Below are 13,934 nucleotides of genomic sequence, written 5' to 3' on the forward strand. Positions count from 1 at the left end.
TTTGGGACTGGGGCTCCCTCTGGTGGCCGCTCTCCCCACTCACACGCAGTTGCTCCTTGGAGAAAGATGTGGGTGGGTTGGTTCCCCGGCACCCCTTCCCCTCCCACACAGGGAGAGATGGCGAAAGGTGGGTGGGAGGAGATGTTTTGCTTCCCTCACCTTTTTCTAGACCTCCTTCCTGATCTCGGTGAGGTTGGGCTCCGTAGGTCTGGAAGGTAGGGGTCCTGGCTACACGATCTCAGTGTGGAGGGGGGGTGGTTGGTAGCTTCCCCGCCTCACACCTACCCCATTCTCCTTCCAGAGAAGTCCCGGGCCCCTGGGCTTCTGAGACCACCTCCAGACAAGCCACGGGACAGCAGGAGGGCAGCACATTGACAGAGGCTCCCCAGGCTATTATGAGGTAATTTTATTTCTTCCCATTTTAGGTAAAAATAGTAAATACAAGATAATCATAATAAAGGTAAAAATACATCATTTGGATTTTGTTGTTGTTCTCTAAACAGTGCTACCTACAGTACAATTTTTGATTTAGCATTTTTAAATTTTTTTTTTTATATAAACAAATAGAACTATTTTGCTATTAGGCTATCTGTGTTCTCGTCTGGCACTTAAGAATAGATCACAGGTCACCTCCCGGTTCTGTCTGGATGTGGGTGGGTGGCGGGGAGGGAGTGAGAAGGGGTGCATGGGATGAGGTGGTTTGTCTTCCTGGGACACAGACAGAGATGGACGCGGTCCGTGTGCAGTGGGAGGGCACGGCACGTGTGTGCATCCAAGAAGGCCTCTTCCTCACGTGTGTCCCTGTGACTGGACCAAAGGTCTCACACGTGTCAGAGGGACATCTCCTCCCTTCCTCCTGTGCTGGCCTTTCTTACCCAACAGCCTAGATTCACAACAGTTCTGGGTCAAGGCAGGCCACGACGGTGCACATGTCAGCACGTCTGCTCAGGATGGAGCCAGTGGGTCCCCTTAGTGTTCTAGAGGAGTGGGCCCAGGACCCTTCCCTGAAGGCCTGGTGGCTAGGAAATCCATCCTGGCCTGGGAATGCTGGTAGAAGTCACAGATGCCGAGGGGGGCTGCTAAATGTCTTTGCCCTTGTTTACCCTCAGGTGGTCTTTGTTTAAGTTCTTTCCAAATTTCTCACTGAGCTGTTGGATCAGGTCTGCCAGCTCCCCGGTAGCTTGAGATTTCTCTTCCAGAAGCTCGTAGCGCAGGCTGGAGATATCTTGCTTGATTTCCTTCAGTTCACCTGCAAGGACAGATGAACTTTTGGTGAGCATGAGCAGGCAGAAGGGGCTCATTCCACATACGTTTGGGGCGCGCATCTTTCCAGCACAGCGTCAGGGTGCTGGGCCGGCCCATGAACGGTAGAGGTGAGGGGACCCGAGTGGTGTTTTGACCTAAGTCCCACCCACCTCCTGCCACTGAACGACACATCCGTCCATTTAAAACCCTCCTCTGCCCCTTCCTGGTCAAGCTCTTTGTGAAGGGGTTCAGATGATGGGGGAGTCAGGAGCAGGGTTGTGCCTTCCCAGCGCCTGTTTCACACCACATTAGAATGTTGGCCTCGGAGCCATTAAAGGCAAGACTCCGAGCAACACCGTCATTGACTGGAACAATCATTCTCATGATGCTCCCTGTTGTGTTCCGTGGTTGTTATCTGCAGAGGAGAGGCTTTCAAGCGGGAAGGGACGGGCTCGGCACCATGCACGCGGTAGCCTGACAGGAGAAGGGACTGCCCCGACCACGCCACACCATGCTCTGTCACTGAGGCCGCCGCCTCCTTCCATAGCAAAGGGCCACCGTGGGGGGTGGGGGTGGGGCCGGGGTGGGAGGGGGTTTGCCCTTGTTTCCACAGTGAACCACATCGGTCGAAATCCACCTGGGCCTGGGCTGGGCAAATCTTTTAATGAACTACAAAGAGGACTCAAAAACATTCTTTTCTGATATTATAGATACTGGACTTGCCTCAAATGAGAGTCCGGTGCCCGGGAGTACGTTATTCCTCTCTTTTCTCCGTATGTGTTGGGGACAGAAAATGCAGAGATCTTAAAGGTAGAGGTTGGCCAGTTTTGACAAACGCATACATCCCCTGTTTCCTTTTCATGGGGTGCTTTCCTGAGCCCCGGTTGCAAGGTATAATTCTAGTGGCATGAAACCTGGCAACCCCACCATCGGTAATCAGTTATGTTCCTGTCGATCACAAGGACGCACGTCTGGAGGTGGCTGGCAGGCCACCTGGTGGTGTGTTCCAGACCCAGCCGCAGGGGTGTCTGAACAGCTGCTGCTCAGCCCCAGGACAGCATCAGCCTAAGAGTGAGTCTGGCCGCTGGGGATCTTTAGGCTGCCTGCTGGAGGCTCCAGAGGAAGCAGAGGGTCACTAAGGGACCAGGCTCTTCCAGTAGGCCCCTGTGGCCCGAGTGAGGGGGACACTGAGTGCCTTCATTCATGGAGGAGGCTGTTTCAAGGTAGCAAATATTTGTCCTGTGTGTCTCATGAAGATTAATGACCTGGTATAAGGTAATTTGCTGTTCACTTAAGAGTGACTGCTTAAAATGGACTGGAAAATCACCCAAGCAGTGAAAATGGTGTAGTCTGCAAACTTCAGCGTGCATCAGAATGACCTGGGGCTTTTACCAAAATGCATAGCCCGCCAGGCGCCACCCCGCAGATGCCGATTCCTTAGGCCTGGGTGCGGTCCGGGATGGGCGTTTTTAACACACGATTCTGAGGCGGGGGAATACTTCGAGAAACACGGTGGGCTGTCAGGTTCTGAGGGCCTGGGAGTGAGACAGGGTGGTGGTGGCAGGATCTGAAGGAGGTGTCCCTGTCTGCTTACAGCTCTCTGTATGTGCACCCGTAGGATGAGGAATTCCGGGCCGTCCTGCACCCATGGGACATGATGGGGAATCGAGGCAACCATCGCTGCACGAGGCAGGATTATTACCAGCCCCCTGCCTCCAAAGAGATGACCAGGTCTGAATCCCTGGTGTCCTGTCTGAGTATGGTCAATTTACATGGCAACAGGGGATGAGGGTCACTAATGGAATTAAGGTTGCCCGTCAGCCAGGTTTGAATAGGGAGATGATTTTGGATTATCCAGTCTAATCGTGAGTCTTTACAAGAGGAAGAGGAAGGCATCAGGGGGTCAGAGAGAAAGGAGGACAGAGCAGGAAGGAATGTGCCGCTGGCTCGGGGCCGGGGTCGGGGGGGGGGCTGGTTCTGGGATGAGGCGGCTGTAGGCAGCCGGCGGGGCAGAGGCGGTGGCGGTGGTGGCCCCAGCCCACAGCCAGTGAGGGGACAGAGGCCATCACCTGACAGCCGCACGGCACCTCCTTCTGCCCACACCCGAGCCAGCAAGGAAAGCAAGCGCCCTCAGGGCCTCCAGACAGGAACGCAGCCCTGTCCACACCACCTCGATTTTAGCTGGGTGAGACCTCGCCCCACTGCCGACCTGCAGGAAAAGAAACCATCACTCACCCTCGTTGACTTCGTCACTTTCTCTATCCACCTGGGCCTTCAGGACGTATCTTTTTATGAGCCGCTTCATGATTTTCTGAAATGGAAGCACAAGGAAGGGGTCAGACAAGCCTGGCCAAGGACAGAAGCAGCCGGCATGGTATATGTGTGCCCCCCCTCACCCCCGCAGAGCACCCGGTCAGCGGCTGGGAGAGCCTCCATGCTCTCTTCTCAGGGTGCCTCGCCTGTTGGGGGAACGTGGGCCTGTGTCTGTTTAACCTCGCGCCTAGGATGACCCTGCCCCAGGGACGTGAAAGCAGGACACTCAAGGGTGGGAGGCCAAGCCAGGGAGAGCGAGAGACCATCACCTAGTGCTACCGGAGGTCCTACGCCCAACTCCACCCTGACCTTCTTTGTGACCTTAGCCAGTCATGTCCTACCGAGTCAGGACCAGGCTGGACAAGTCCACTGTACCTTGGAAAATTCCTGCCAGAGGCAGAAACAGATAGAGCCGAGCCTCGGGAGGTTTTGCCAGCACCCCACTCCCCTGAGAGCCCACACACCTGACGCTGGGCTGCGGGTCGTGCTGGAGGGGAACGGGTTGGCCTGTAGCTTCCGTGTATTACGCAGATATAGGTTCTTTAAGCAAATGAGGAGGTAGGAGTAAACACTTCAGAGACACCAAGAATAGAGCCAAGTGTGAGAAAGACGGCAGGAGGTGAACTTTGGGTTTTGCCAGCTGGTCGTTGGTGGGTTCCTGGGCAGTCACACGATTTAGCAATACTCAGATAGCTGAGACTTCTGAATCTCGCAAGGGCTGAGCAAATGGCAGAGAGGGAAGGATTCCCTGCTCCTTGCTCATCCCTTCCTGTCACCTGCTCACAGCCGGGGACTCAGCGGACCGAGGCAGCTCCCTCCGACTGTGTGGGCTCAGGAAAAGCTTTTTGTAAGCCAAGGGGAGTGGATGGCTGGGTAGCAAAGGGAAGGATTTAGCACCTTCTTGTCATCAGCTGCGGGTTCTTTCAGTGCCTTTGATGGCGAAGACCTCAGCCCAGTGTCTCCAGGCTGTGTGACTCCAGGACTGTAATGGAACCCAGCACAGGCTGTCTGGGGTGAGCCCTGCGTCACCTCTAGGCCGCTGCTGCCCCCCCTCAGCCCTCGGGCTGCTGGTCTCCTAGGCTCTGTGCTTTGAGTTGTGATCTTATTTCGGCCGAACCATGAGTGAACAAGTTGTCCTCGTGCTGCCCTCTGTCAGAGAGGCCTGGGTCTTGCCATGTCAGTGGTTAAACTGCACTGCTAGATTTCTCCTTGACATTCTCCCTAGTCCCTAAGGCAGGTTACCCAAGTTGTAAGAATAGATGCCTTTCACGGGACTTGGTAATGCTCTTTTCACTTTGAACTGTAAAACCCACACAAAACCAACATTGTCCCGAGCCAGTTCTCAGGGAAAAAGCACAAAACCCCAAAACCCAGACACCCAGGTGTCTGAAATTCTTCCTGAGTATAGAATTCAGAAGTATTCTGCAAATTTTCAGGCTGAGGCCAGTCAAGGGGATCTAGTTTTAACTAGTTGCCGTTTTAGGGAAAACCTCAAGAATTAAGGGTTCTTTAGTTTCTGGATTCATCAGCTGAAGAACCTTTATATGTGTGGGGTAAAAGTATAAGCTGGAGGTGGAAAGTGGAGAGTTCACTTTTCCGCAACGGCACTGAGTCGGGACCTACAGGTGTGGCAGTGACCGCTGTCTCTCCCTGTGTTGGTAGCGCAACACGACTCAACCCGTTATTTTAAAAGATTCCCCTGTGTGTTTATTATTCATACACAGTGTACCCCCCAAACTCCATTTGTTTTGAATAGGTGAGACCCCACTCACAAGCCCCCTTCAGTGTGGATGGGCCTCTGGGAGGAGGGGAGAAAGGATGAAAAAGAAACAAAGAAACACACGTATTGAGTATTTCCAGCAGACCAGGAGTCCTTTTAGCATCCTGGACAGAATAACCTCACTGAATCCTCCCAGAAACCTGGTGAGCTTGGGAAGGTTGTCTCCATTCATAGAGGAGAACACCAACGTTCAAAGAACGAGGTGACTTCAAGGTCACACAGCCTGGAAGTGGCAGATCTGAGATGTAATCAAAATGGAAACCAAAGCTGGGGCTTCTTCCAACCTTCAGGAAAAGGTTATGTGCAAGATGCTTTAGGGGATGAGATGCAGGAAACCGGTTCCCATTGATCAAAGGGGGTTTGGGCTGCTCCTAGATACCTACTTGTTCTTTAAAAATGTTTTCTATGCAGGAGGAAGCCTCACTTAGATTTCAGAGGATGGATGGCTTTGTTCAGTTGTTACCCCTTGGGATATTTCAATAAAAAAAGCTGTTACCCTTGGAGAAGAGGGTCAGCGGTATGTCATTTTCATGAGTGCTCATGGACCCTTCTTGAGGGCAGGCATGCCTCATCTGAGCTAAGGCTTGCACATCTGTGGCTCCAAGGGGAGAGAAACAAACGTCTGAAATTAAGCCCCTCATCATGTGTCAGGATTATAGAGGCTTAATATGGAAGCAGAATCTCATGAGCACTGCAGACAAGCAGGGAGCCTTTACCCTTCCTCCCACCCCCACTTCACTCCCAGGAGTGACAGATGCCTTACAGGAGAGCAGTGTGACCGCCTAGCATCCGCTTACAGACTTTGTGTCCTGATGGGCACCTGGTTCCCCTGTAGTGCGTACATTAGTTAGACAACCTGAGGTATGTCAGAGAAGATGCCAGTCTTGTCCCCAGAAATGTGGAAGTGGTTAGAAACTGCCCAAAGTTCTCTTTAACACAGATGCTAGAGGGGATATCTGTTTTCAGAAAAGATGGACACCAAAAGTCTCCCCTCCTTCACTGTGTTTGGGGTAAAAGAATGGTCCTTTGTGATGGGTTTGAAACGTCTCCTTGCTATCTTTCATAGAGTTCTTTCACTTCAAGAAGATAAACTGTCCCCAAGTGAATGTGTCCCCATTGGTGTCGATGCCTCCGACCTTGTCCTCCTGCCCTTAGCAGGTGCTGGAGATGAGTGTAGCTGGTGACATAACTCAGGCCAAAGAACTAACACTGGAAGGGGATGAGAATGAGATGCACAAGGGGTCTGAATGGTCATGACACTGAGATCCAGGGAAGGAGCCTTACAGTTCTCCCTGCCCACATTCGCAGGGCTGCTGCTGGTGCTGGGAGGACATAGAAAGACTTTCTATGGAAGAGAGGCATCTCTCTGCGCAGCCAGAGTAGCTCAAGATGCAAACAAAGAGGACACAGATGGGACGCTGAAGATGGTCAACAAAGCGGAATCCAGAGGGAAACAGTGTTGCCACCCAGGAAGACAGAAATCGAGGGACACTTGGAAGGAAGGGGACAGAATGCATCCCAGACATGCCACTTGTTAAACTAGGGTTTATCAGACACCAGAAATAGAAGGAATCAGTGTTGGCGAGTTGTCTGTCCTGTTTGCTTTGGTCTCTACAGAGAAGGCCACCTAGAGCATGAAAGGGAGGACTCCCCACTGGGTTTGGGGAAAGGATTGCACCCTAAACACTGGGGCTCGCGTGAAGAACCGACCATGCCTGGATTCTGCGGTGCATTTGGGATGCGGCTTGTTTGCTTTGCCCAAGAAGGAAATGCAGCTCTCAGAGTGGGAGTAGATGAGTCTGCACGCGCCCCAGCAGACGGGCACCCTGGATTTTGGAACAGGACACAGAACAGTTCTGACGGGAGGAGTACTCTGATCCCCTCCCTCACCAGTATCTTGGTTTTGTTTCATTGTTTGGTTTCATATGATGAGCCCAGATTGGAAAAACAAAACAAAACCAAAAAACAACATTATAAAAGTAAGGGGCCGGTTTTGTGAAAAACAGCCTTCAGACCCCTGGAAGCCTACGTTAAAGCAAATCACAGAGAGCCTCTGGTCTGAGGGAATGGCCTTCCCTTACACTAGAGAAACCTCAGAAGTCGAAGGATTGACAAGCTTCGAATAAACATCTCAAGCACTAAGTTTGATCTACTGAAGAGACACAGAGGCAACGAGCTTAAAAACTCCATGTGTATGAACGACGGGGCTTTTGTGTTATTGGGAATGCTACAGAATTTCTCAGAGCCCTGACAGTGTAAGGGACTGTGGTTCTGCCACATGTCCTTGGGGAGGTGACAGCTCTGGGTGCGGCCAGGAGCCTAAGAAAGAGGAAGCGTGCCCGGCTCCTTCTGATCTCTGCACGTTTGGAGGGTGCTTTGGGAAGAAAGTAGTGCAACTTGGAAGGCCACCAGTGGGCCCAAGAAAACAGAAGAGGCTTTGCCAGACCCTTGCCCCAGTCCTTCATTCTAGAAGCTCCTCCTATACCTTGCCCCCTCCCCTCATGCTCCACAGGCTCAGACGGTTCTCAGGCAGGCAGGACAGGTTCTCAGCAAGGCTTGGGTGCCTAGGAAGTATGATGTAGTAAAAGAGGGGCACCCTTGTGAGTCAGACAGATAGTTCAACCAGCTGTGGGCCTTCACCCCCGAGCCTCAGTTTTCTCTTCTGTTTAATGGGGTTAAAGCTACTGCCTCTCTCACCGGCCTTGGGTGAGATTACATCTGGGCTAGTGTCCAGCCTGCACCCCGCTGTCCTTCATGCTGTCTATTGCTTTACTCCTGTCTGAGCAGGTGATGGCTCAGCAAGGTGCCCAGACTTCACCTTGCAGGGCTAAGCACAGGGCACATGGGCAAATGCAAAGGGCTCTCCAGTTCTTTGCGCCCTCTCAACCCTTTCCCTCTGATGCTTACTGGCCCCGGGGTTTCCTTTCTTCTTTTCTGTGACAACTGTTTGAATAAATAGCCGGAGGCTTTTCTTGGTGGAGTCACAAAATACAGGGTGAGCAGGCTGCCCAAGGTCATTAGTAGCCTGAAGTCCCATACCACCCAATCTCTGTAATCACAGCAGGAAGCTTTTGGGGATGTTGATGGCCACAGGGACTCAGCCAGTGATGAGGGAAGACAGAAACGGAATCACCTCCAGGCTGCTTTTGAAAACAGTCTTGCTCCTAAAGGATTCATTCTGGGTAGAGGACATTCACCATATCATCAGTCTTCCTTTATCTCGGCAGCTGATTCTTCTCAAAACCCATCAGAGATTTGACCCTAACTCCTGAGGGTTTTCTATCTCTTTTGTGACACAGATAATCTATACTTTTCTCTGACGATCTGAGAAATAAAAATCCTTCCACTGACCGAAGGATTTGTGCTGTAACATAACTCAAAGCAGATCAAACTGGTCGGGCCCAGTTTTGTACACGATTAAATACAAGATTTGCCCGTTTCCAGTTTTTAGCCTGTGTCATCTCATCAAACTCTAAGTACTTTGAGGGATGAAATGTTTCTTAATTGCGCACTTAAATCCTCCTACCTGCATAGCTGGCTTCTGAAATATGGGCGGAGATACATTTAGAGACCTGCGTCTGGAACATGCTAAGTCTAATTTGCTCCCTCTGGGATGGGGACACCAAGGGCACCGCACCTCCACCCCACGCATGCTCAGGGTGGCTTCAAGTTTACCTCTGATAAGAACTGATCAGCATAGGGGCTCCTGGGTGGCTCAGTCATTAAGCGTCTGCCTGCCTTTGGCTCAGGTCATGATCCCAGGATCCTGGGATCGAGCCCCGCATCCGGCTCCCTGCTCCGAGGGAAGCCTGCTTCTCCCTCTCTCACTCCCCCTGCTTGTGTTCCCTCTCTCGCTGTGTCTCTCTCTGTCAAATAAATAAAATCTTAAAAAAAAAAAAAAAAAGAACTGATCAGCATGGATAGAACTGCTGATCACTGAGAAGGGGAAGGCAGGAAATGAATGGCCTGTGCTTTTATAATCAATAACCCATAGTTGCCTTTATCACTGGCTCATGGGCTGATTCAGATAGACACAGAGAAGTGGCATTAATTTCCAAAAGCAGCACAAAGGGCTGTAAGCATAAAAAGTCTTCTAAGCTTTATGTACAAGAACAGACTTTGGCAAGCTGGCGGTCTTAGGTCAGGTGCTCTGTGAGGACACCCATGTCCGCCGAGTCGTGCTGGGTACCCTGTCCCTGCAGAGAAGCCTCATGTCCCATTGCCTGCATGTCCAGAATGTATATTGAATCTGTCTGCTTTTCTCCATCCCCCTACTCACACCCCAGTCCAAATCTCACTCCTTTGCACCTGGATGACTGTCCCCTGCCCGCTGAGCTCCAGCTGCTTTGGACCTGCCAAGGTTCTCCTCTCTGGCTTTTGTGGATGCCTTTCCCAAGCCTTGGAGGCCCCACAGGGCTGCCTCCTTCTTTGAGGTCTTAACTAACTGTCCTGTCCTTAAAGATGCCGCCCCTGATAACCACACCTAAGCAGGGGCTCTCTCTTATTCCCCATTTTTGCACCCTGTTGTTTTCTTCTTTCTCCTCTTATCAATTTGAGGTTATGTATTTACTTGTGTGTTACTTGTACCTTGTCTCCATCCCTCACTGGCCTGGAGGTGCCACTATGACAGGAACCTGTCTCCAACCCCAGGGAGTAGTGCGGTGCCTGGCACATCGTTGTCACTCGGTGCGTATTTGTTGAATGAAGGAAGAAATGAAGCTGTGTGCTGGGGGGCTGACACAGCCCTGTTACTAAATCCATGTCTGGATAGTGTCCACTTCTGCCCATACCTGGGAAAGGTGTGGTTACCTGGTATCGGGTGGGCTTGCTGAAACTGTTATTTGCTGTCAGGTTTTCAGAATTCCTCATGCCAGCCTGGTAGCGCGTCTTCTGGGGGAAAAAAAACAACATCATAAATACTACACACACACACACACACACACACACACATGTTCATATAACATATATGACAGCCATCTATGAACAGCACCCATATATGGGACTGTCCCTAAAAAGAGGACCCTTATGAAGCTGATATACCTACTGCTGCTAGGCTTCTTAGAACACTGTTCTTGGGACCTTAGTTCTGTAGGATGACTACAGGTTATAGAATATAGTTTGGTCAACTTTGGGAAGCACTGAGTTAAAGTTAGTAGTGGGTGGGTGTCTTTCTTCCAGGACTCCTGAGAGATTTTCAAATGCTACTAAACCTTGAGAATCTTCGGGGGGGGGGGGGAGATAATAGGCAGGGAAACTTTCTTCCCAGAGATCATTCTTCAGATACCTTCTGGAAAGAGCCATTCCTCTTTGGGGGCCACTAAGCGGTTGCCTCCGTGGGGGCATGGCTCAGCCCACAGCCTGCAGGCCACCTCTGCAAGGAACTGTGGGGAGAAGGGCACCTACCACAGGCAGCCTCTGCTGGGGCTGCAGCTTTGCCGATGTGTCCGCAGATTCTGAAAAGCGGGGGCCCCTCACTGACTTCCCTCGTATCAACGGCACCCGTCTGAATCAAGCACGCCCGGTCCCCCTCCCCCTCCCCCGCCCCATCCCCCGCCTTCTCTTGCCCCATAAACCCCATGCCACCTACCCTGAATTTGGAATTCAGCATGCCCATTTCAAGGTCGTTTTCACAGCTTTTGGCCTTGGACTTGCAGAGTTTTATGAGGCACATCTTGATTCTCATTATGAGATAATAAAATGATTTAGGACTTGGCACTAGATTGAAAGGAGCCGGAAGAGTTCTTCCTTCATCAAAGTAAGACAGCCAGAGCTTGGCTCGGGCAAACTTCCACTCCACATCTGCGTCCTCCTGTGGGACAAGGGAAACAACGCACCATCAAAGGCCACAATCAAACAGCAGGGTTCAGTGTGAGGCGCGGGGATGTAGGCTACACCTTCTGATGGCAGACTTCTAAACAGGACTGACTGAGGGTCTCCGGATGTTCTCCCTCTTTACAACCTCCCTCACTCTCCGCTGGGTATTTTCACAAACATTTCTCCACTTGCCACAAACCCGAGAACTTTTCTCACTGCCACTTAATCCTGTCAGCCACCGAGGGCTCTGCTGATTCACGAACCACCACGGGATCAGGATGTTCATGTTCCAGAGCATTGCTGCCCAGTAGAAATATCAAGTGAGCCACAAACGTGAACCACGGAAGTAAATTTAAATTTTCTAGTAGCCACAGTATAAAAAGGAAAATGGAACAGGCGGATTTTTCTTTTCTTTTCAAATTGTTATTTAAATTCTAGTTAGCTAACATATAGGGTAAAATTGGTTTCAGGTCTAGAATGTAGTGATTCATCAAAGATTACATTATTTTAAAGTGTTGTTTATTTATTTTAAGTAATGTCTCCACCCAACGTGAGGCTCAAACTCACAACCCTGAGATCAAGAGTCTCACATCCTCCTGACTGAGCCAGCCAGAACAGGTAAAATTAATCCCAGTGATACCTTTTATTTAATCCAGGAGATCCAAAATGTTATCATTTCAGCGTGTCATCATAAAAATTCTTCATGAGGTAACTCACATTTTTTTCCTATTGGGTCTTTGAAATCCATGTGCCTTTTATACTTACAGCACATTTCAATTTGGACCTGTCACATTTCACGTACTTAACAGGTGCATGTGGTGAGCAGCTCCCATATTGTGTTGTATCACTGCGTCTTTCTAATTAGAAAGCATATTTCTGATTGGTCAGAGTGCTGCCACAGAGGATGTAAAGAGATCCTGCACGTGTCACTTAAGAGAAACAGACCTGACTGTAGTTCGCATGTGCTAGTCCAGCCATGCTCTCGTCCCTCACATCAGTGCTCGATTTAAAACCCACATCTCTTACGTCTGACGTGATGTCAGTGCCAGACTGCTGAGTGGGCCCCCTAACAGGTAGCAGGTGTGGTTTTTTTTCTTTTAATTGGCAGGCTCTTTAGGCTTCTGTCCTAGTGGGGTGGTTTGAGAGCAGCAAAGAGGCATGGGATTTGGAGTCAGACAGAACCTGGGCTCGAAACCCCTTATTAGCTGCATGACTTCAGCAAGCGCCTGGGTCCTGCTCATCCGGAGATGGAGAAGATGCTGCCTCCTTCAGGTAGCCCTGAGATTGGCACTGAGGTACGTGCTCCATCAGGGGGTGGGTTCCAGTCCTCACAGACACTAGCTACACTTCCAGGGACCGTGAATCTAGCAGGGGCCGAGCTGAGGCTGCTGGGAGGTGCCGTGTGATACAAGGCTATCGCCTGCAGGCTTGGCCATTTTGTTTGCTTTTGCTGAGGCCCCATCAACACCCGGCCTGGTCTATGGGCTATCATATCGGAGTCATTTAGCCTGGAAGCTTTGTGAGGGCAGGACTTGCCCCCATCCTCTGCTGCTCAACAGGGACATGTGACAGGGACACTGTGATCTAAGAGGAACGGGGGTGTAGTCATGACAGCATGGGCTCTGGAACCTGCCTTGGTTCCAGTCCTGCCTCTCTTCCTCCCTAGCTGTGTAGCCATGGCAGGTGGCTTAGCTGCTCTGGGCCTCAGTTTCTTCATCTGTAAAATGGCGACAAGAAGGCCTACCTCATAGGGCAAATTATGAGAATGAAATGAGTTCATTTAATGTCAGACATTAGTAGGCCCTCAGTAAGTATTATTTTCATCTCCATAACTTAACACAGTGCCTAGAGTTCAACCTGTAGTCATTCAGCAAACATGTATCGAGTACCTACTATGTGGCTGGCCTGGGCTGGGTAGGCCCTGGGGCTGATCGTCCGTGCCCTCATGGAGCACACAGTCTGGCCCATGACATGAATATAGTGAACTGCTCATCACCCAGTCTTTCGCCTGGAGTTGTGCTAAGGGCTACAGGGTCCCCTGGGTGTAGAGCTCCTGACCTGGCCCGCAGGGCTGAGGAGGCTGCCTGATGGTTGGTGTGGGAGCTGAGCTCCACGGGGTGACTAGTTCTCTACCAGGTCAAGTGTGGGTGGGGTGAGAGTGGAGAGGAGTGGGAGTTAACGAGTAGAAGAGGCAGTGAGAAGTATAAACAGCTTTTCTGAGAAAGTTGGCAGGAAAAAGCAGGAGAGAAAGAGTTGGAAAGTGGGATCGAGGGAGGATTTTTTTAGTTACTTTTTTTTTTTTTTTTTAAAAGACCCAGAGTCTCATTTAAATGCTGACAGGAAGGGTGAAGATAGGGGTGGAGCAGGGATGACATGCGGTGGCAGCTCCTGAGGAGGCGAGAGGGCAGGGAGCCAGGGCACACGGGCAGAGCATCTCAGATGGAGAACCCCTCCCCGCCCCAGCAGGAGGGCAGGCGGGGGCGTGGCAGGTGTAGAGGCAGGCGGGTCTGTGGATTTGGAGAGTAGGTGCTCAAGATCTGTTGGCTGAATAAATAAGTGTTCTCGTGGAAGATTTCACAGATGGGTACTTCATCGAAGTTCAAGGTGACCGGGGGTACCAGGCACTGTCTAGCGGCCTCGTTGGGCTTCTCAGGGCCCTTGCTCATGCAACACTGGGGAGGTGGGAGGGGACACGTGCTCTCCCCTGAGGAGAAGCCCAGAGCCCTGAGGGGAGGTGTGGGCTGCAGTGGGCTCTCTCCACCTCAGGCACAATGCTGTGCTG

At 51.2% G+C, this 13,934-nt stretch overlaps 1 protein-coding gene across 1 annotated transcript in view; it reads right to left on the reverse strand.

The window, feature by feature from the left end:
• Positions 1-947: 947 nt before the first annotated feature.
• Positions 948-13,934, reverse strand: part of TRPC7 (transient receptor potential cation channel subfamily C member 7) — a 144,610-nt gene continuing 131,623 nt past the window's right edge. The window contains exons 9-12 of the mRNA XM_073878543.1: positions 10,926-11,147; positions 10,148-10,228; positions 3,481-3,556; positions 948-1,249 (exon numbers count right to left, since the gene is read on the reverse strand). Of these exons, the coding sequence (XP_073734644.1) occupies positions 1,080-1,249; positions 3,481-3,556; positions 10,148-10,228; positions 10,926-11,147 (549 nt within the window). The 3' untranslated portion in view covers positions 948-1,079. The remainder of the gene's footprint in view (positions 1,250-3,480; positions 3,557-10,147; positions 10,229-10,925; positions 11,148-13,934) is intronic.

Source organism: Callorhinus ursinus, unplaced genomic scaffold (genome assembly GCF_003265705.2).
Source record: "Callorhinus ursinus isolate GAN/ISIS: 27379988/994484 unplaced genomic scaffold, GSC_fseal_2.0 scaffold30, whole genome shotgun sequence".
NCBI lineage: Eukaryota > Metazoa > Chordata > Mammalia > Carnivora > Otariidae > Callorhinus > Callorhinus ursinus.